Genomic DNA, 22,105 nt, shown 5'->3' with positions numbered 1-22,105 from the left:
TATATTGACATAGTTTTAGAGAAAAGAGGAGGTTAAGGGAACAGCAAAGGATTTCCATGAACTGAACAAAATTGATGTGAAAATGTAGGGATAGGTCATCTTGCGAGCACTGAAGCATGCCTCAGGGATCCCAGCATGAATCCCTCAAGGTAAGCAAATGGCAAAAGCATACAGGCTTGCAGTCACTGGTTCTCCTGCTCCAACTGTCCGACAGGCAGCATTCCAAAGATGGAGATAAGAAAGAATGATATTCAAATGCTTCATATGATTTTTTTGGGAGAACTATATTCTTTTTTCTTGTGACCCATTATCTTGCGAGAATGTGAATGTGAAGCCTGGACCTAACTGCAGTTTTTCTGCTGAGTTCAATGTACTCCAAAGTTCATCACCTGAAGTGCATTACAAATGCTTATCATTGTAGCTGAGGCTCTGTTGTTACCAGCTCAGTAATGACTGATCAGTTGTTAAACAACAATTGAGCTCATTAGGAACACATATAAATGAGTAATTTCCACATAACCACCAGAAAGCTAGAACTCTGTACTGTAGTACCAGCAATGACCAAAGACTGTGTTAGTCCACATGCCCTCTTGGGCACCAGCTGGAGGGATTAGTGAGCTACCCTCACAGGATGGCCCACAGCTCACTTTCTAATGCAGTGAACATTTTCTTTACCAATCCCAACATGTTTGATCCCATGTCAGTGAGACTGATAAGTGATATAACAAAAAATCCCTGCAGAGCGAGTACTAGAAAGAGCAGATCTGCAATGAGGAATGTGATTGTGACATTTAAACCCCAGCCTGAAATTCAAGTTGTTCTATTGTGACATGTTTTGTTTATAAACTCTGTGTAATTACAGATTTCACTGGCATGATATTTTGAAGTTAGTTAAGCTCTTTAACCTAGAATGCAATTGCATTTTATTGTTGTTCTTGTTTGCTTATGTTTAACTTCTGTTGATTTCGAAAGGTTCAAATGACTAAAGGTCTTTGACTGGTGTTGCGTATTTCTTTATATTTTCAGAAATAGTAGTAAAATATTGCTCACATTGTCAAAGCCCCCACTAACCCCCTATTAAAAGGTAATCTGTTGCTCTCATTCTGCATACCATTTCACACTGACGGAGCCTGTGTGTTCGTGAGAGAGAAGAATGGAGAAGTCCAGAAAAAAATTTGTTGATATCCTAAGCAAGGCGATGGCTACTGCTGACACACTGGATCGGGACAAACTTCTTTTTTCTTACAAAGGGATTCTCTACCCTGTTAGTTTTTGCAGTCCTGAAGCGTTCAGAAGCATGGAGTCTCTTGAAGCCAGAAGTGATGATATCATTTTGGCAGGATACCCAAAATCTGGTGAATATATTTTACTTTCTTCATAAATAAAAATATGTAATGACAAATGAGTAGGTTTGCACTAAAGATGTATCATATATATATATAAAAATTACATATAATATTATATATTATACTAAACAACAGTATTCAGAATTTTCACAAAATTTTGTAGAACTGATTTTGTTTTTAAAAAGTACAACAAAGTTAATTATGAAGATGTCATATAGGGCATTTTTCAAATGACTGAGAAAAAGAGGTCTGATTTTAATTTCTATAGCATGTAAAGGTTTTTTAAGCTGTACTTTTTATAGTTATGAAGCTAAATACCCAAATTAGAGAGAATTAAAATACAATTCTCACACCAGATACAACTAGATCTCCTGATATTGTGGGATCTGATGTCACATTTATATTTGTAAAGTTAAAGGCTTTATATTTTTTACACAGAACAAAGCTTTTGGTATCTTTGCATGCCATGCTGCATATTCTTCAGTTTATTTCACATAGATGTCAGGACTATCTGAAATCCATAACTGTTGAAAATTATTTTTGTAGCACTTGAACCAATATTGCTGATCTTTGACTATTGGGAAACTGAGGAGATCTTTGCTAGGGTTGTGATTTTACCCTGCATCTTTGCTCCTTCTGCCTGAAAGCAGCTTATACCGGTCCATATCAGAGCTACAGTTTGGATTAGATGTGTCTCGTATCAGTTTTAATGTTTCTCTTCTCCAGCACTTGGATTCACAGTGTCTTGCAGTAGACAGTCACAGTTCACAGGACTGTAAAGTTTTTGTCTTTTTTCACATTTTCTTTTTGAAGAAATGCTATGCACCAGAACCCAGTTATTAAGATTGTAGTGACAAAACTGTAGGAACCCAGTGTCCAGAAGTCAGAAAATGGTAAACTAAAGATGGGAGTTCTCTACAGACTTTTTAACGTTATGAATAGAAATACAATAAATGTACAGAGGAAATGTTACTTTAGAGAATTTTTGCTTATGGTAAAAAAAAACCATGAGCACATACAGCACTATTTTCAGATCTAGTTCTGCTCCTGTGCTGAAATTCTGTGATTCATCTTTCCCTCCAAGATAATCCTGTGCAGCACATCAGAAAACATATATAATATACTAAGTTTTGAGATATGGGTTTACCACCCCAATTTCCCTTATTTTTGTCATGATAAAAATGTATTATATTAACACATATTTTCCAGTTTGAATCATAGTGGTTCTCCTTTATTATTTAATTAACAATATACAGGTTAATTTACAACACACAAGTTAATTTACGATGCACTGAGACATTTGAGTTGGAGATATATCCTCATAAAGAGCAAAGGTGGGGTCCTGAGGGGCAATTGTCCAGATAGTCAGCTGTGATTATACCGTGTGAAAGGAGACCAGGCAACTCAGCTGGTAATACTACCTACCCTTTGGCTTTCCAGAAAAATCCATTTCTTTTTCACAGAATTGCAAAATCACAGAATCACAGAATGTTGTGGTTGGAAAGGACCTCAAAAGATCATCTAGTCCAATCCGCCTGACAGAGCAGGAACACCTAGATGAGGTTACACAGGAAGGCGGCCAGGCGGGTTTTGAATGTCTCCAGAGTAGGAGACTCCACAACCTCTCTGGGCAGCCTGTTCCAAAGGTTTTACAAACAACTGTGTATTTTTCCTCTTCCAGGCACAAACTGGGTAGGCCAAATCTTAAGTGATCTGGTAGCCATATTTGAAAAGAAAACACAGAATAAAGAAAGCAGTGAGCATGACGAAAATCTAGAAGAATTTCCCTATCTTGAAATGGGAGATACTGAGAAATATGAGGTAGGCATGGAATACATATGAAAGTTGTCAAAATTTTGTGCTTCAAATATTAAATATATGGTGTGTCTGTATGTGGCATCTGGTCAAGATGAATCTCATCTGCATTACGAAATGCTGAGGCATGAATGAACACTTCAGAGGAGCACATGCTCATTAGATATGCAATAACTGCAGAAATCCAACCTAGCATGTTTTGTCTTTAAGAAGAGTTTCACAAAATTTCAAATACTGAAATACTGGCTTTTGTGTCTTCTACCAGCTCTTCTTCCTCGCCTTTTCTCCTTGGGATCCCTCCAGCTTTCACATACCCTCAGTTAAAGTCTGCATCTTACCTTTAGATTTGATCCCTTTTGTAACAGAACATGCTAAATTCATTATCACTGGAGAGAATTAGGAATGGATAATCTTGTTCCAAAGACTCATTCTCAGTGGCTTTTAAAGATTTAAGCTGCTCAGAGCAGTCGACTAAGATTCCAGGATAACATTCACAAAGAAAAAGGGCTTCTATCAGCCAGTAAGTGGATAAGCTTAGCAAGGCAATATTTTATCATAGGCTGATGGAAAAGAATACTTGCATTAACTAAACTGTCCACTTTCCTCCTTCCAATTCTTAAAGCGAATGAACAAATTACCTTCTCGAAGACTTATATTTACTCATCTCCTCCCTGAAAATCTTCCTACGTCTATCTTCAAAAATAAAGCCAAGGTGAGTGCTGATTTTAGTGTCTTGTAAGCGAATACTCCAACAGATTTTTTTTTTTTTTTTCCAAAGCCAATTTAGTATTTTTATACCAATCTTCAGAAAAACTCCCATACTTAAGAAGTGTTCAGCCTGACCATTTCTACATACTCGTTTAAGAACCGCCATTCATCTCAATCCAAATTCATCCTTAGTGACACCTTTGTGTCAGGTTCCACAAGTGAGACTGAGAAGGAACAAATCATCCAGCAGTAAAATGTATTTTGGCACACAATTTCCCATGGGAGGTGTTTTATAATGTTGTCACATGTGAGGGCTTCAGTAAGTTTCAGAGAGGATTTGTATTTGTGTGATTTTTCCCCACTACATAAATGATGAATGATGATTGTATCAAGCAAAATGTACTTCAATTCCACATAGTTAATTTGATTAATCTGTAAAATACATTTTAATAATTATAGGAAATCATCTGCACAAGGTACTGAAGCAAAGTGAAATACTTCACCTTCTGAATTTAGAATGAAATTGCTACTTCTGCAAGTAGTATACAAGGTATTAGAAATTCCGCAAACTGCAATTATAGATTACTGTTTTCTTCAAACATTTCCTTCATACTGTTTTCTTCTGTTATGTCTTTCTCTAGAAATATAATATTTTCACTTTTTTTTCTAGATATTGTTACTGCTTCGCAATCCAAAAGATGTAGCTACATCTTTTTATCATTTTTCCAATGGCATATCTACTCTTCCTTCTTATGAGACCTGGGATGATTTCTTTGTAGCTTTCATGACGAAGAAAAGTAAAGTATATTATTCTCTGTGTGTCAATTATTCAATGCTTTGACTTTGTCTAAAAGCCTTGCACTTTGTAAATCTGTTTCACTAGGATTTTTTAGTTTACAGTACCAAAGCTGAGATTAAAGACAGAAAGTTAGAAATTTGAATTAAAGTTTACAATACTTGTCTTACTCCCCAAGGATAAATCCTCATCAAAACTGCACTTCCACAGATTGCTTTAACTTGCACAAACCGATATTTTCTCTGGAAGAAGCAGTTCCTTCTTATCTCTGTCTTGGATCCCCTTCACCCCTCCTCTTCAATGTCTATCAGTTCATGCCCACACAGATGTCTGGACACCTACATGCCAGATTGGACCAAAGGAATGGTTTGGACTAAGTAGTGCATTGGAAAAGAAAGAAAATGATCCTGCTAGTTTAAAATGGCATAAATTGTTCAGTTTGGTGTATCACATGGCCAGCAGAAAGGGGGGCTAGATGAGATTTTAAACTGGATTAAGGGAGTCTGCAAGAAGGTTTGAGTACCAACTGCTCTTTGGTGGACTCACATCTGTCTTGAAATACTAACAAGTTTTATTGTACCAACTTACAAATTGTATCATATGCCTGAGACACGTACACACGTCAGAACAGCCTAGAGGAAAACCCCCATAATTCCCACAGAAGGTTGTAAACTCAGACATGATTAATAATGCCCATGGCTGAGGGACCAATTTAAGGAACAAAAGTTGGTTTATTTCATAAGGCACTTGTCTAATCTTCACCTATGCTTCATCCGAGGATTCTTTTGTTTTATTTAGTAGCCTGGGGATGCTACTTTGAATACCTTTCCAAATGGAACAAATATGCTGCTGATGAAAATATTATGACAATAACTTATGAAGAGCTAAAAGAGGTGAGGTTACCAGTAGCTACAAATATTTTACACTTCAAAGAGCATTTGTTCCTAAACCAATTAACCATTATAGTCATGTAGTCTATTCAAACTGTGTGATAGTGTAGGAGATTCTTGTTTTAAGGGAAGGAAAGGTGAAATTCAAACTTTTTAGAATTCTGTTTGTGAAAATGATTCTTGTTTTCTCTTTAGCTATGGTATAACCCCAAATCACTGTAGATCAAAAACCTCAGTAATTTTGGGGGGGGATCTTTTATATAATAAACTGTAGATTTTACTCAACTGTAAATCATGTACAGTCTTTTGTGATCTATAGGAATTCAACTCATATTTCCTCTGAAATAATTATGAAGAAGAAAACCACTATGTGCCACTCCAGTCCTACTGAAGTCTATGAATATTCTATATATGCAGCCTGTAGAGAGGTGTAGGAAAGTGCTATCACCTTGGAAAGCAGTGTGATTTGTTTCAATGTCATGTGGTATGTTGCATTCCTCTTTTTAGAATCCAGTCCTGGGTGTGAAAAACATAGCTGCTTTCTTTGGGATTCCCCTGACTGAGAAGGAGCTTCAGAGTGTGGTAGAGAGGTGCAGCTTCCAGTCAATGAAGAAGAATTCACAGAAGACCCACGGGGCATTTGGCAATATTCTCTTTCGCAAAGGTAGGACGTTTCAAGAGGTCCAGAGGTAGAACTGTCACATTCTCAAGATCTTGTGTCACCCATAATTTACTTCTTTTTTTTGCACATGCTAGCTTCACAGATTGTTATCAGGCATGTTATATACTATTATGCTTGAGGAGACTGGTAATGCAGCACTGGTGAGGCAGAGACCCAGCAAGGCTCTGGCAGCACGCTGCAACCAGCAAAGGAGAAGCAACCGCACAGAGCAAACTTTGGAGGCCCACAGATGTATGTCAGGAAATGTCATGTATCTGAATTTCTCTCCATCTCTGTGCCAAGGTCACTGATTCTTCAGCCATTAAAGGCTTACCTGAGCAGGCAAAACTGGACCAAAGTTGGCCTGAGTAGCATGATCACAGGTTTTAGGAGATTGTAGGATCTTCTGGAAGGGACACTGCTAGCCCCCTGTTCACACTCGCAGGTTAGAAGTAAGCCAAGCATGCCAGAGTCAGGTACACCGAGAAGGGGAAACAAAAGGAACTACTTTTGCAGTGTAGTATAGGCGGGACAGGCCTGAGGAGGACAAGACTGAGAGGGCTAGCCTGGCTGTTGGAATCTATTTCTGCATTTTACATTAAAGAAGTCACTAAATGAAAACTCAAGATGCCAAACGAACAGAAACCCAATTTTGACTCCTGCCAGGTGGTTCTTAATCAAGCCTTCATGGTCTTCCAGCTTGTCAGTCATAATTGCCTGGAGTAAAAAGCTGCAGGGAAACAGGACTTTAGGCTGCTGGTTTTGGACAGTCACCTGAAGAAGAGTATGTAGTATTTTCCTTTTTCCTATGTTCTTTTGCATCATAGCAGTTTTACAGAGCTGTAGCTCCACTAACTTCACAAAATTATATTGGTGCAAAAATGAATGAAGCTGTATCTCAAAAAATGGACCAACTCCATTTAGTGTAAAATGGCATAAGAATGAGAGACCTACAGAGTAAAAAAAAAAAAAAAAAAAGTCTTATTTTTCAAGAATTTCTTTACTTCTTTGAAGGTGGTGTAAGTGACTGGAAGAATCTTTTCAGTGAAGATCAGAATGAGAAAATGGACAAAGCATTTGAAGAACATATGAGAGGAACCAAACTGGGAGCAAAGTTAAAGTATGATGTGTACTGTAAAGCCTGAATAGTAATGGAATGTGGTTTGAGCAAGAGCTTTCCAATATGCTCTCAGATCATCTGAATGCTATCTACTAGAAAACTAGATCGAATTACTGTAATAATTGCATTGCAGCTGCCTTTACAGCGACAATGATGAATAGTGGGATTTTGCATTAAAGGTGAGAACTTTGGCTTGCTTTGGCTATACTCACTTGCTGACTAAGATGACAACTAATTATATTCAGATAAACTTAACAGCCCTGTTTCAGCAGCTGTCACCTGGAAGAAAAATAATCTCATCTCTTTCTATCCAAACTCAGTCTTTCTAGACTAATTATAATTATTTAGTATCTAGATTTTTTTTTTTGTAACAAAAATGTTTCAAATCAGGTAACATCTTCACAAAAAAGATCATGAGCAAAAATATGGATCTGATACAACCTTAATTAATGACAGAAGATATCTTACCCATGACTTCAGCACAAACTGCATCAAAGCTAGATGGAAGAGAATGAAGGGGAATGGAGATCAGCATTGTTAGGGAATTTAATCTCATTGAATGCGGAATTTCAAGACGAATTTCAGATTATGGGCTAATGTTAACGTGCAAGATCCACACAGAGGCACTGCTTTTATAGAATCATAGAACAGCCCAGATTGGAAGGGACCCTGAAAGATCATCTGGTCCAACCTTTCATGGGAAGTGGTGGCTAAATGGGATTATTGCATCTTGAAAATTTCAGTGATGAGGGCTCTACCACATCCCTGGGGAGGTTGTTCCAGTGAATGATTGTTCTCACTGTAAAGAATTTATTTCTTATATTGAGATGAAATTTCTCCAGGTGCAACTTGTACCAGTTGTCCCTTGTCTTCTCCATGTGGCTTCTTGTGAACAGAGATCCTCCATCCTATTTGTAGCTGCCCTTTATGCACTAGAATAATGTGGTGAGGCCCTCCCTGAGCCTTTTCATCCTTGTGGCACTCCTGCGGAACCCTCCAGTCTATCTGTCAAAAGAGAGAAATCCCTAAGTCTGGCACCTCGAAGCATTCAGGTGGTAATTCTTAGGTGTGTGTTGGGCGTAGGATGTGTGCTTCACCTGATGCAACTAAGTAAAATGTGCATATGCCTTGACCATAACCCTGTTGTTAAACTATTAGAGCTGCACTTTTTCATAAATAAATACATTTTTGCTACATAGGTATGATTTCTATATCCCCCTTGCTGATATAGATGTCCCTGCAATATTTGTGCAGAACATGCTGCATGATGTCTCATCACAACCATTCTTTTGGAAAACTATAACAGCTAAGGAAATGTCGGCTTCATCTGGCAAAGGGAATTCAGTTCCTTAGAAGAGAGATTCCTCCGCCATATTCCCAGACAGATATGCCTACGTGACTCTCACACCACACTAAGATTAAAAACTGAGCAACAAGCAACCCAGCATACTGTGTCAGACCCTTGTAGCCATCAGACCGTGCCGTAGCGATGCTGCAGAAGGGCCAGTTTCCAGTTCTCCACAGCCCTACCCTGCTTGGCCATGGACCTCGCCAAGGTCGAGCCATCCACAGATTCATGTCCTGACCCATCCTCAGCTCATACCCATCCCCAGGGAGGTGCCCAATGCCTGGGGATGGGCCTGCCCTGCTCCTGGCTGGGGTGGTGGGACTGGCCCAACTGCCAGAGCCTGCCCCACGTTTCCCTAGATCTATCTAGATAACAGAAAGCAGTGTGCATCTCAATGTCTTCAAGAAGTTGAACAAGGGAACAAGCCTGACCAGAAATGGGGAAACAGTCACTGAAATATTCAAAAGGCCTTTACTAAGGCAAAACAATGGTATTTCAATATCTATTGCTTTTTTCTCTGCAAAGGCATTTTGTAGCCTAAAGGCTGTTAGCAGCCCAGAAACTTTGGAATCTCTGAAATGAGGAGTGATGTGATTCTCACCATGTTTCCTAAAATGGGTGAGTCTTGCTTGCTCTATGAAGAGTTCACTGCTTCAGTCCAGAAGTGTGTGACTGCACATAGCACAGCAGTAATGCTCACGGCAGGTTAATGATGACTTCAGTCTGCTGTGAAGGCACAGGAGCAGGGGTTGTTCCATGGAGGAGGGCAGGAGGACTGGTGTTTCCATAGACCTTCTCCACTGCAGGATGTAGGTCATTCCTGTGTGCTGAACACAGACACAACTGTCACCAAGACTCTTGTACCTTTTTCCTCTCCCTTCCCATGCCTTTCAATCCCAGCATTTGGGATTACTGGATACCTGCATGTTTCCTCCTAATAACTTGGAGAAATATCTTAACAGGTCATTTGAAGGAAAAAAAGAGAGGAGTTGATGTTTGATCTGCATTATATCTACTTCACGCTAACAATTTATTTCTCAGACAGGTACGGTACAAAATTGTGAGGTCTCATATAAATATCAAAAGTATTTCAGATATCATTTGACATTTGAGTCATAATATCTCAAACTTCCAACCAATCTTAGGAGAACTGTGTTAGAAAATGCTTTATGTGACTCATTATGTGATGTGGCCAAGATTCAATACACTTAATTAGATGATGTGGTGGTGAATGGTGAGTAAGCTGAGAGAGATGCAGCCTAACTTTCAGCTCAACAGGGGCAAAGGGCTTCTGGCTTCTAAAACAACATTTCTCACAGAAATTATAGCAATATGACTTGGAAAGATGAGCTCAGACTCTCCTGCTGGTTAAAAGGCTGAAACTGGATTTGGTCATTAGGAGGTAATGTAATGGTTGCACACAAACACCTCTGAAAAGCAGTAAAAGCCCTGGATGAGACCTAAATTCTTTTAGTCTGTAAAAACGGCTACTTTTGACTGATCCCTCAATTTTTAAGTTTTATTTTCAAAAATTGATTAATTGTATTTCCTTTTGACTAAGTCATAATTCCAGACTGTTTTGCATTTCTGTCTTCAGTCTTTTCTGATGTGTGATATTTTATGGTTTCCCAGCTGATGTTACCCAACCCTACTTAAAGGATTTACTTCTCCAGACCTCTCAGTCTAGGTATGCTTATAGATGTACAGGCTGTAAACCTTGGCTATTATAAAACAGCTCCTTCCTAAGACACACAGCTCTTAATATTTTTCTTCTAAAGAGAATGAAAAAATTATCTTCCAGAGGAACAATATCAACCTTATGTCCTGCCCTACTCATACTTTTTCAAAGCAAGGCTAAGGTGAATCTCATTTTAGATTTAACCTGAACCTACTGTTATTAATAGCCTTTTCATACAGATTGGTTTTCCATTTCCCGTGTAAACTGTCTTTTCTGAGACTGTATGCAGGCTTTAGAGGGTTAATTATACGTTTCCAAATGTGAAGTGATAAAGTGCTGTTTACAGAAACTGTGGACACACGTTCTCTTGCAGCTGCAACTATAATAGCCCCGTAGGTTATTGCTGCCTTCGGCTCATCCCTGCCAAACACAACTGCTCCCTCAAATTTCCTGTGGGAGCTGCTCTCTGGCCTCTTTCATCCCAAATCATCCAGACTGCGATCTCTTTAAACTAGCTGTGAAAGGACCTTGAGTTGTTCCAAGCTTAGAAGTGAGCCTACCTGGACACACCATAATCACTCAGAGGGCTGTAAACTTCTAAAGGCTACATTTAAGTTTAGCTAAACAAGGACAATCAATGTTTAGATACATAAACAAATTTTCTTTTGAGTGAGAAAATAATAATACAAAAGGCCTTTCAAACAAATCTCTCCTCATAGCTTTTGTCTCAGTCCAGCAACATTTCATGGCATTTGGGATTGCAGCAGGCTCCACACAGGCTGAATATTCCTGAGAAATTTGAGCTAGTGGCTGCCCCAAAGGCTAGGCTTACTTCCCTCTTCCAACTGTAGTTGTCTGATCCTTCTTTTGCATGAGCTGTTGTGCTTATTTGACACCCCCAGCTTTTTGAAGCAGCATGAAATACTCACTTTTGGTGGCAGCAAGCTGTCAGATTGTCCCAGCTTTCTTGCACAACCTCACCCTTGGTGCCTCTGGGTCTCCAAGAAAGAATTTTTCTGTTGCTTCAGAGGCTTGGCTCTGTCATTTTCTGCTTCTTGCAGTCATATCTTAATATCTGCCCTTGCCGCAGGCTTCCTGCCTGCTGGGTCGGGCTTTCCCAGCTCAGGGAGCCCAGCTCAGCTCCTTTACTGGGAGCAGAGCAAGCACAGCATGGCAAAGGGGCAACCACCTGGCCACTGAAAGGGAACAGGGTAGACACAACCCTGTGCACACCCTGACAGACAGCATCTCTCTCCCTTATACCTGGAGAGGGCCAGCAGTGCTGACTGGTTGCAGATTTGCTGCAATAAAAGTTAAAGCCTTTTAGGCTGGGCACAGAAACTGGACACGTCTCTGTAAAGGGAACTTTAGACTTAAAATCCAGCGGCAATCATTTAAGGTTCATTGGATTTGGTCTTGTTGTTTTAGCAAGAAATTAATTCATTGTTTGAAAAATAGTGAATTTATATATTTGTTATCAAGAAACATCTTGCTAGCAAAGGTATACATTTATTATTTTTTTCTGAAAGTATTGGCAACTTTAGTAAACGTTAAAAAGATATATTTTCTGAGTATTTAACAGCTTTTTGTCCTAGCTACTCAGTTGCATACTTATGGGGTTTTTTCAGATAAGATCTAGAACATCAAAGATGCAGCCATCTTCTACTTCTACTTGTGCTCCTGGGATGAGTACTTCATAACTTTATAAATGGGAGAGGTAGTTTCCATTGTCTAGAAAGATATTCTGACTAATAGTGTGTACAGGTGAAAATAGTTCTAACTAAAGTGAGACTAGCTTTTTGGCAATGAGCATAACATTAGGATTTGACCTTGTGTTGACAGACACTTCATTTTCTGATTCTGTATTATTTATGACTTTTCACCAGAAAAGTAGTTACGCAAACACTTTAGTCCTGAATTATCCTAGGTTTTGAAATAATTCTCATGTATTATTTTTAAGGTTCCAAAGAGACAGATGTGATGTGATTCTGCAATGAACTTCTCTTAGCAAATGGCTGAACCAGTGTTTAATGACAGGAGCTGTTTTTGTGTGAGTCTTGGTGCATTTTGTCACAGAGGCACCCCAAAGTCAGTTTTAGGCGGACAACAAGTTCCAAAACAGACTTTATTCTGGCCAGAAAAGTGCAGCCAATATGCTGACCAAAACAGGGTTTATACAATTAGTTAGCACTTCAACAACATAAAATAAAGGTTCGGATGTCAGTTGAGGAGATTATTGGGGTGCAGCAAAATGAGAATAATGAGGATCTACAGTGTGCATGCATACGCTCACAAGAAACAAAACCAGAGCCCTCTGACTCCAGGGTACCCACAAGAAATATTCACTCGCCTGGGTTAGGCAAGGACTCACACTCACCTGGGTTAGGCAAGGACTCATTCAAGGATACATTCAGTAAATTATCACTCACCCGAACGAGGAGGTGAGGTGCTCCCAATCCCGGGAAGTTTCCTTAGATGGCGTTCCAGTCTAAGGGAAGGGCTCTGGCATAGACTCACTGTTCTGAGAAGACCACACAAAGGGGATCTTTGGCAGGTGCCCCATTTATAGTCTGATCAGATCTGGCTGTGGTCATTCCAGAAGCTTCTCAGCTTCTCTGAGCCCCTCCTCTGTTAACGACCCTGTCAGCCGACTCTGGGTCCCACAAAAGAGCCATTAACTGCCCCAGTTCTTGGGGCAGAGGGGGAGTGGTGCGGGGAAGCACAACTGCCGCAATTTGGCTGCTTCTCTCCACCTAATGCAGTACATGTTGGCTGCTGCAGCTGGAACCTCATGAAGGGAGTTGTGGGGGGAAGCCACTGTACCGCCTTCAGTGGTTCCTGTGTCCATCATTACCTCTCACGAACTTTCTGATGGCTAGTAAGAAGCAGATCTGGGCCACCTGAGCAATGTTTGTTTATCAGAGAATTGCTCTGCCTGGACTCCAAGGGAAAAGGGAAGTCTGGACTGAAATGTCAGGACAGGTTGGACACAATCCTCAGACTTGTTGTTGGACAATGTTTTCTAGGCCTTATTTATTGTGGACATGTAATTGTTTATGACCTGTCCACAGCAATCAGAATGGTGTAACTGCCTGAAAACTTGCTTATATTAATAGAAACAATGCACTAGTTATGTATGATTCAGTAAAAGCATGTTAAAGGCATGGTATCAAAAGAAAAAATTTCACCAGCTAGGACGGGTTTATGGTACGGACAGTTTAAGGCATTTTCCTTACTTGCAGTCTGGAGAAAATATCGATTACCTATTTTACAGGCTTTCTTGTTAGTATTAATATTTGTAAATATTCCAAACCCAAGACCTTGAACACTATATCCTGCATAAAATGAAGCAGTTAAATTGTTGGGTGGCATTTTTTTTGAGGGGAAGAAGAAATAACAACACAATGAGAAAGACTGTTATCATTAAAAAACTCATACTATGTTAAAAAATACAGAGATCAAAGGTTCTGACAGAACATGTACTTATAGACATAAATGATGTTAATTATAGCACAGACATACATGCTAAAACGTTTGCAGAATTCATTTAGAAGGTTCTTCCAGAACTGAAATGTAATAAAGCAGCTCTGAGTATGCCTCTGCTATATATAATAGAAAATCTTTCTTTGATCTTATTTCTCCATAGTCAGTTTACTGTAAAGGAAATTAAATACAGTCAAGAAACACGGAACAATTCAGAATTCAATCTGTTATTCACCCCAGCTAGTGCCTGGACATTATGCTTCAGTGCTCCTCTGTTTCTTAATCCTTGCCTTTTAGTCCAGGACCCAGAGTTGAATATAAACCTAAGGTTGTGAAAAGAAGGTAGTGGTAAAGAGGAAGAAACCCTTTCTTCTTTACACAATGCATCTCCACTTTCACTGTTGCTGAATACTCTTTTTCTCTTCAACAGTGTCTTGGGAATTGTCATGACTGTGTAGTTGAATGAAACAGACATTTCAGTGATTGATATATAAAGTCAATAAGCTATGAGGAATCAAAGGAGGTGGAGTTATTAGTATTTAAAGTAAAGCATATTTCAGCTTTTAGTGAGTGTATTACTGAAATCATGTACAAGAGGTGATAATGAACCATTAAGATCAGTTAAATGAGGCTTCAAAATAGAAATGGTCAGGAAATTGCCATTCCTGCAAGTGAAATCAAAAGAATGTATATTTATGCTGACTTTTATTGAAACCTGAAATACCAAAACACATTTTTGGAAAAAATGGAAAAAAATTACATAAAATTTTCTATTCAGTCAAAAAGCCCTTTCTTCCTGGAAAAAATTTTGGCAGAAGCTCTCACCATATACATTGAAATGTATTTTGAAAAACTAAAAATTGGGTTTGGATATGGCATAATTCTAATGAAATCCTTTTGCAAAGGAGGAATTCTGCCAGCTTCAAACAAGAATGTGCTGAAGAAGCTAGGTTTCAGGAGCAATAGCAGTTTCATATTAACAAGCCATATGTCCAGTGCTCTCCATAATGATCCTTAGCACCCAAAGTATGCACATCTACACATAGGCGTAAATCTCCCCAGTCTTTTGGCAGAATCAGGACAACTCTCAGAGGTTCACTTTTCGTTTCTAAGTTGTCTGGACAATGTTGGCAATGTATGAATAAAGTCAGAGGCCTCACTTTCAAAATTACAGAGCATTTCTTTTCCATGGGTATCAGTAGATAGTGATAGTATGGAACAGCTCTTAAAACCAGACCAGCTAACATCATCATAAAGATACATAAAGATACTTTGGAGGGAAATTTGGCCAATGTGGCATTTTTTTTCCTAAGGGTCCAATATGTTGTCATGGAATTTAAACTGCCTAAGACTGAACTGAAGAGTTAACTGTAAAATATGTATTCTACAGATGGAATGGAAAACTGCATTTCAGTAACATGGTATGTTACATATTTGACAAAAGTGTTTACTGCTTACATGTGTCCTCTACCATTGGTTTTAAGTCGGATGAAAGATGGCTTCTAAGTGTCTTCTTCAAAATGTCTGAAATAGATAGGCATGTAGGGGATGTCCCCTGCCATTAAGCAGCCTGCCCCCTTAGCTCAATACCTCTCCAGCCACTGGGGTTGGTTCCATGGGAAGCGTGTTTTCTGCTCATCACACTGTACCCTCCCAGAAGACTCATTCTTACAAACATGGACTCATAAACTCTGTCAACGAAACTACCAGAGTTTCCTGGAAGTTAGTGGTAAAGCAATATGTCCCTTCTACATCACTTTGCGTGGACAAAACAGCCTTGCATGAGGAGGAACCTGTGCTCAATGCTTCCCTACCTGTTCTGCCTCTTAGGTTTCCTCAGTGGAGCTGGGACCCAAAGACTTTTCACAGCAAGCCCACTCAGGGAAAACTGTGAAGCCTACAGAAACACTGTTGTAACTCTGCCAAAGGAACAGCCAAATCCTGTACAAATCCTGTATCAGAATCAGATGCCGGGAATGAGAAGCGTAGCTGAATTCCCTGGGCCTCCTTGACTAATAGAGATTGAAGCAGCTGTAAAGAAGACCAGTTTCAAAGCTATGAAAGAGAAACACTCAGAAACACATAGCCATTTGGGAATATTTTTTCAGAAAATGTGACCTGACAATTCTTTGTTGTGGCCGGTAAAAAAAATCTGTTCTAGTTCTTAGTATTAATAATATCTGTCACAATTGTGCTTAGCTCATCATATACAGAAAAATGGGTGGATGCATTTACAGAATGATACAAAGTAGCACTGAGGTTACCTAGGTTCAGCTACCTAAAAGCTAGATTTTGAAATTAGACTAGTGTCCTAGGAATCTTCCTAACAGAGAGAGGTGTGTGCTTCCAGAGGAAAGTTCATTACTGTATTGTTAGACCTCTGTCTTGGTGTATTGCCTTCTGGGGGCACCCATTCTTCTCTGAGACTGTTTTACCCTCTGAGGAAGTCTAATTAGAAGATACAATGATTTGTTTATCACTTATTTAAGAACAATCTATTGGAGGGTTATGTTATGGGAAAATGGGCCATATTTTTAAAAAATTGTTGTGAATTATAGCTTGTCAGCTGAGCAATAGCGATTACTCCACACTCCTCACCATATTAATCCTAGGTTTTCCTCATCAAGGCTAAGCAAATAGGTGACCTGCTGTATTTGAGTTCTGCAGAATGAGCTGAAATCTTGCAATTTTATCTACTGGTAAATACAACGCAAAGTTTGTGTGACTAAAAAAAAAAACAACACTTGTGTTTTCATATCCTAGTGAGAAATTCTGTTAACTTCCTGAATGTTATGTTTGCTTTTAGATGAAGCTGTATGTGACTTATTGGACATGAAGAAGTATTTAATATCTTGAACTGAGTTTAAGCAAGAATTACAGTACACAAATGTAACATTTTTCATCCTGTAAACCACAGCTCAGGTGCTGCCTAACCCCAGAGGTGAAACAACTAATTTTTTGTCTTAAAGGTCTCTAGACACCCAAGCTCTGCTTCAAGACATGTCCAAGCACTCTTCTGTCTTAACAGGCTCTGAGCCCTAGGGCTTCTTGAAACTATGTACAGCTCATTTGAACTTCACAGTAAGATCTCATCTTTCCCTCATACTCAGCACTTTTGGAATATGAGTGCTCTTTATGAGCTTCCATCTGGGCCTCTCCAGATGGAAACAGCTGAAAATGCTGATAATTTTTACAAACCTTTTGTAAAGCTATAGCATGTAGGCTTGATTCTCCAGAACAGCATTCAGTACAATAAAATACTTGCTAATATTGGTCTGCCTACACAAGCCCAAAAGAACAATCTCAGTTTTACTAAAATTTTACTTTTAGCCTATCACTTTTAAAATGCTTTCTTTACTTCAGAATTATTTGCAGGCTGAATGGCTCACAACAGCTCTACTGGTAATTGCAACCTGGTTCAAAATTCTTGGCACTGGTCTGAGGAAAAATGAGCCAACCTGAGAAGCAGGGTCTTCTGGTGGCCTGAGGGGAAACATTAACAGGAGGCTAAGGCACTGTTGGGAAGGCGTTTGAAAGCTAATGGCATATGAAATAGTGTATATGTGTTGGTTAATAAAGCATAGCATAATTATCTGTGTTCTCTGCAAAAAGATTCAGGAAGAAAAAGAAATTTCCATTTCTAACAGCTTCTCTTCCAGGAACCTAAGTTTACAGACTTCCCACAGAAACTTAATTTAAAGGCCACTTAAATCTTAGTGACATTATGAAAACCAGCCTATGCTTTACACAGAGTTGCTTCTGAGCACAATTTTTCAGCTGCTCCTTGTCTGGCATGCTGAGAAGCGCTGGGCAGTTCTACACGGGAGTTCCAGTTTCATCCTGTTCAAAGAATATCTGAGTAATATGCACTTGGGGCAGCATCATGAACCTTCTCTATAGTGACAAACCCCCCTGGGCAGCAAAAGTTGAGTCTGACTTTAGATGGGCTTAATCAGCTTCTAGTCTCTACTGGCACTATAGCAACTGCATTCCTGCTTGAGATGCTGCACATGCTGATGAAGATGAGGGTGATTTGTGTCAAAATGTGCCCAGTACCAGCACTGGGCTATCCCTATCTACATCCCATTAGGCAAGACTGATTCTGAAGTGAGTGGGTAAAAGGGAAAGCAATCGGGTCCCACATGTATAAGAGAACAGATCACTAGGGATTTTGTGGTCAGGAGACTAGAAGTTCAAGCTGTTTCTAGCTGTAAAAGCTACATCCTCTGTATATCTTTGTTTTTCCATCTGCCTGTGTGCCTTTTACTGCAATTGTCTCTGTGTACACATCACTTAGAGCTAATCTTATAATTTGTGTGCTTATTCTCACCTTCTTGGGCAGTATGTACCTGTCCTGCAGCAGCACAGAGTTACTCTTTCACCAGCATCTACTAAGATATTTTCAGCTTACCTTTAGAAATGTTCTTGCCTAGGTTTCTGCCATTTGGAGAGGAAGAAAGGAACAGGTGAAACATCCTTCAGGCTTCAGCAGATGGTTGACTATGACTCCCAGCTGCATACCAGATCAGGGGAAGTCACACAGTTCTGTCAGTGTGATATATATACACACACACGGAGCAAAAAGACTGCCAAAGACAAATAAACTCAGCTGAAGAATCAGCTGGAACATATTACCTCAAGAACCTTTCTTTTTGGCAGTTTTTGTACCGCTGTGAAGCCACCCTTGGTAAACTATCCTTGAAAGCACATAGTGTACATCCAGTTGCACATGTGTTGTTGCACATTGTCATTTGTCTGTGCTTTGTTCTCCTTTAGGGGCACTTGATCTGTACAACCTCTGAAAGTCTGCTTGTCATGCTCGCACACACTTCTAGCTAACAGGGTGCAAGAAGGCCTTACAGGCAGTGTATTCTGAGAGGAAGGGCTTGTTTCCTGCCTTAGGCACAGAAAAATCTCTGCTGCTATAGCATCACTATGCCATGGGCAAGATAACTCACTCCAGGAGGTCACTGAATAGTGTTTGGCAAGGGGCTGGTTTGTGCTGAAGCCAGCTTGGTAATGTAATTTTATTGCATTGAAGATGTCATTTGGGACTCCCAGACAGAATCAAAGGCCTGAGAAGATTATTCTAGCCCCATGTGTCTGGTTTAACCTGTTGTGCAATCTCACACATGCACAGATAGGTTGAACCACACTACATAGTCTCTACATAGAAGAACTGTGGTATTAATATTTTAAACTAGTTTTAAAAATACCTCTGATATTATATCTTTTCAGTTTTTCCAGGTGGACTTTGTTTTGTTGGTGTTATAACTAAGTTTATCAGTTAGAGCTTTTATGGTATTAATAAAATCATTTATTAGCAGAGATAGAATATTTAGGCAATGCAGTATTTATTTTATCCAAGTTTTAAAAGATGAATGTACTGACTGAATATAGAAAATGTTCATAGAATTTGATAGGAATGAAACTAAAAGAGTTCCCTAAACTAAACAGGAGAGTTATAGGAGTTATTGTAAACATGTAGGGAAATATATCCTCTCCAGAGTCTGTGACTGTTTATAAAATAGTCAACCCAATTGAATTCCATAGCAAGAACAGCATTTCCTATTAAATACTTTCATTAAAAAAAAAAAAAAACAACCAAAAAAAAAGAACAAAAACAAAACAAACTAGGTCTTTTTTGACTTCAGGTGTGCTGTGCATGTAAAACTCCCAACTTCCAACACTGGCAGTAATGAGGGCACAAGCACACTGGGGATATGTGCACATTAAAATGGCTCAAGCTTCCAGTCAGGCAATTAGTTATTGAATCTAGTGGATGTGACTCTTGTTTCCACTCTACCAGTATACAGTATTAATTTGTGTCTCACAGATCTGCATTACTTTCAAAAGGCAGAGGCAGAAGACTTTAATGTAGCTTCCAGATCCTTTGATAAGCTGCTGGCATTTTCATTTCAGTAGAGCCTTGCCTTCCCCATGGTCTAGCAGTAGCACGATAACCATGCACAGCTGTCGATGCTTTTAAGAGACATTCCTGTGTTCTTAAATCATTTTCTGTGATGTTTCAAAAAGGACACCAGAGGGCAAAAGTTATTAACTGCTTTTCAAAGCCAGGCCAGCAGGAATGGGTATGCAGAGCCCTGCGTGTCCCTGGCCTAGGTGTGAGCTGTGTTTTGGGTGAGGCTGATGGGGTTGTTTGCACAGACAGGCCTCACCCGACCTGGTGCTCTGGGCTCCTTCTGCACCGTTGTGCTGGAGACCAGTCCTCCTCCTCCTGACTAAACACAAACCAGATGGTACCTCCCAAAGTGAACAAATGCTTCTTTCTTTTTTTAGTGTTAGGGTAATCCATACAAAATGTTAAAAATGCAAAATACAAAAAGTAGCATGATAAATGTAGTTCCACGGCAAAGGAATCACATGACTATGAAAAGACTTGTTAGATACATCTTGATAAACAATCGGGCTGCTTTAAATATCCTTACCAGGGAAAAATAAAGGAGTACATTTTCCCTTTGAAGTTTTGTCAAGTGTAGCAATCACAGATTGTACTGGTTTTACTAACCTAAGTACTTAATGGACCTTTTCTTCATTTTTGTTGTTTTCCTTTTTCTGCAAGGCAGCTATGAACAGAGAGCATAGCTACTCACACTTTTGGGTATTTTGCAGAAAGCAGTGTTGGAGAGGCTTTTGGATATATTCTCCCATTGTCTTCTGCATTGCAGTGCAACATGTGGGCAGGATTTCCTGTGCCAAAAGAACTGAGAGGACTCCTCTGTGCTGTTATTATCACCAAGAATGACTGATTCTGTTGTAGCAATAGTAAATGTAAAGTACCAGCCATGATGGGTCTGATTTTTCAATTGCATACCGGAGGGTACATGTGAGGAAAAATCATTGCTGCATCTGATTATCTTGTATAGCATTACATGACGGAAAATTAAGTGCTTTATAAATCCAAACTACCTAAAACATGGGTTTTCTAAGGGCTAAACTAGTTTCTTCCAAGTCAGACTTACACCCTTGGCGGCTGGTGACTGTCACCCCATAAAGAGAGACTGACATTTGTACAGCCTGTTCAGCCAAGACCCGAGAAGGAACATCATGGATGTTGTTTCATCTCCAGATGTTCTGTGTGACAACTCCTCACCACAGCTCAAATGAAGTCCTTTGAGGCCAAAGCAAGACAATCTGAAGGAATGCTGACAAAAAGATTAAAATGTTCAATGTATTTTACACAAATTTGAACATCTGTGGTGCTCAAGGAGGATTCCATGGAGCTCTGTAAATGTTGTTACATGTAATTAGCTCCACAGCATGGGTGCATTATTGTCCTCAGTTTATGGCTAGGGAGATTGGCACAGAAAAGATAAGCAATTAGCCCTTGGGAAACAAAAATGTTGTATACCCCAGAAGGAAGCTGAACCCAAGCAAGTCAAGCAGTAAACCTGTCCATCTCTTATTTTCCGTAACACCATTTTGTAGAACTACTGTTTCTAATTTGGAGGAGATGGCAAACAACATTTCTTGGTTACAAAGTAGTGTTGTGCTTTATAGCAGTAAGATAAGAAGGGAAACACATTTCTTAGCAGATTTCTTTCTCATAGGTATCTAATAGCAATTGCCAATACCAAGAACATGAGGCATAAATTAATGTGATTCATTATTCGGGCATCAAAAAGGAGAAGGTTGTTTTAAAGGCTGTGTGATTCCTTTTAAAAGGCTATTTCTCTCTTTTGACTTCTAGTTTCTGATTCTGTGTGATACACTTAAAATATATTTTTAGCTTTTCTCCACAACCACTGGAATTAGAGGCATCACTATTGTTGAGAATGAAACATGAAATCCCTTTCAGAAAGAAGCTGGGGTTTTGGAAAAAGGCAGTTTCTATGAGGCTTGTCATAGCCACATGGCTCAGTATTATTTTTGCTTCCTCTAGCAGAATAACATTTTAAAATATCCATATCTCTGCATGAACAACATGAAAAGAGAAAGTGAACAGGATCTTTCTGCTGCTCTCAGATCACACAGCTGTTAACACTTCCATCTAAGATATCTGACACAGGTCTCTGGGTTGTGGTCTGCTGATGAAGCTGGAGACATCTCCTATGTACATGGCAATACCCCTGGCCCTGGCAGACACCGCAATGCTTAGAGGGAAGGGGTGGCTGCAAGAAAAATTTCTCCCTGATATGACTTCCATTCAGGAGGCCCAAGGCTTCCTTGTACCACTGTTTTGATATAGTGTACGTGGCTTTATTGAAGCAATTGGTGCTGCTCCATATTTAGAAGTTGT

General features: G+C 39.4%; 1 protein-coding gene across 1 annotated transcript; it reads left to right on the top strand.

The window, feature by feature from the left end:
• Nucleotides 1-1,020: 1,020 nt before the first annotated feature.
• On the top strand, nucleotides 1,021-7,527 carry LOC136100044 (sulfotransferase 6B1-like). Its single transcript, XM_065834774.2, has 7 exons — nucleotides 1,021-1,355; nucleotides 3,028-3,167; nucleotides 3,784-3,873; nucleotides 4,540-4,666; nucleotides 5,464-5,558; nucleotides 6,063-6,219; nucleotides 7,231-7,527. Exons 1-7 carry the CDS (start codon nucleotides 1,154-1,156, stop codon nucleotides 7,359-7,361), a joined length of 942 nt encoding a protein of 313 aa, XP_065690846.2. The 5' UTR covers nucleotides 1,021-1,153; the 3' UTR covers nucleotides 7,362-7,527.
• The last annotated feature ends 14,578 nt before the right edge of the window (nucleotides 7,528-22,105 follow it).

This window comes from Patagioenas fasciata, chromosome 3, assembly GCF_037038585.1.
Source record: "Patagioenas fasciata isolate bPatFas1 chromosome 3, bPatFas1.hap1, whole genome shotgun sequence".
Lineage (NCBI taxonomy): Eukaryota > Metazoa > Chordata > Aves > Columbiformes > Columbidae > Patagioenas > Patagioenas fasciata.
This window is presented reverse-complemented; position numbering and strand designations above follow the sequence as displayed.

Coding starts and splice junctions, on each gene's coding strand:
- LOC136100044 (XM_065834774.2), top strand. CDS start 1,154: ATGGAGAAGTCCAGAAAAAAATTTGTTGATATCCTAAGCAAGGCGATG. Junction 3,874..4,539: donor TCTTCAAAAATAAAGCCAAG/GTGAGTGCTGAT, acceptor TTTTTTTTCTAG/ATATTGTTACTGCTTCGCAA. Junction 5,559..6,062: donor CTTATGAAGAGCTAAAAGAG/GTGAGGTTACCA, acceptor TCCTCTTTTTAG/AATCCAGTCCTGGGTGTGAA.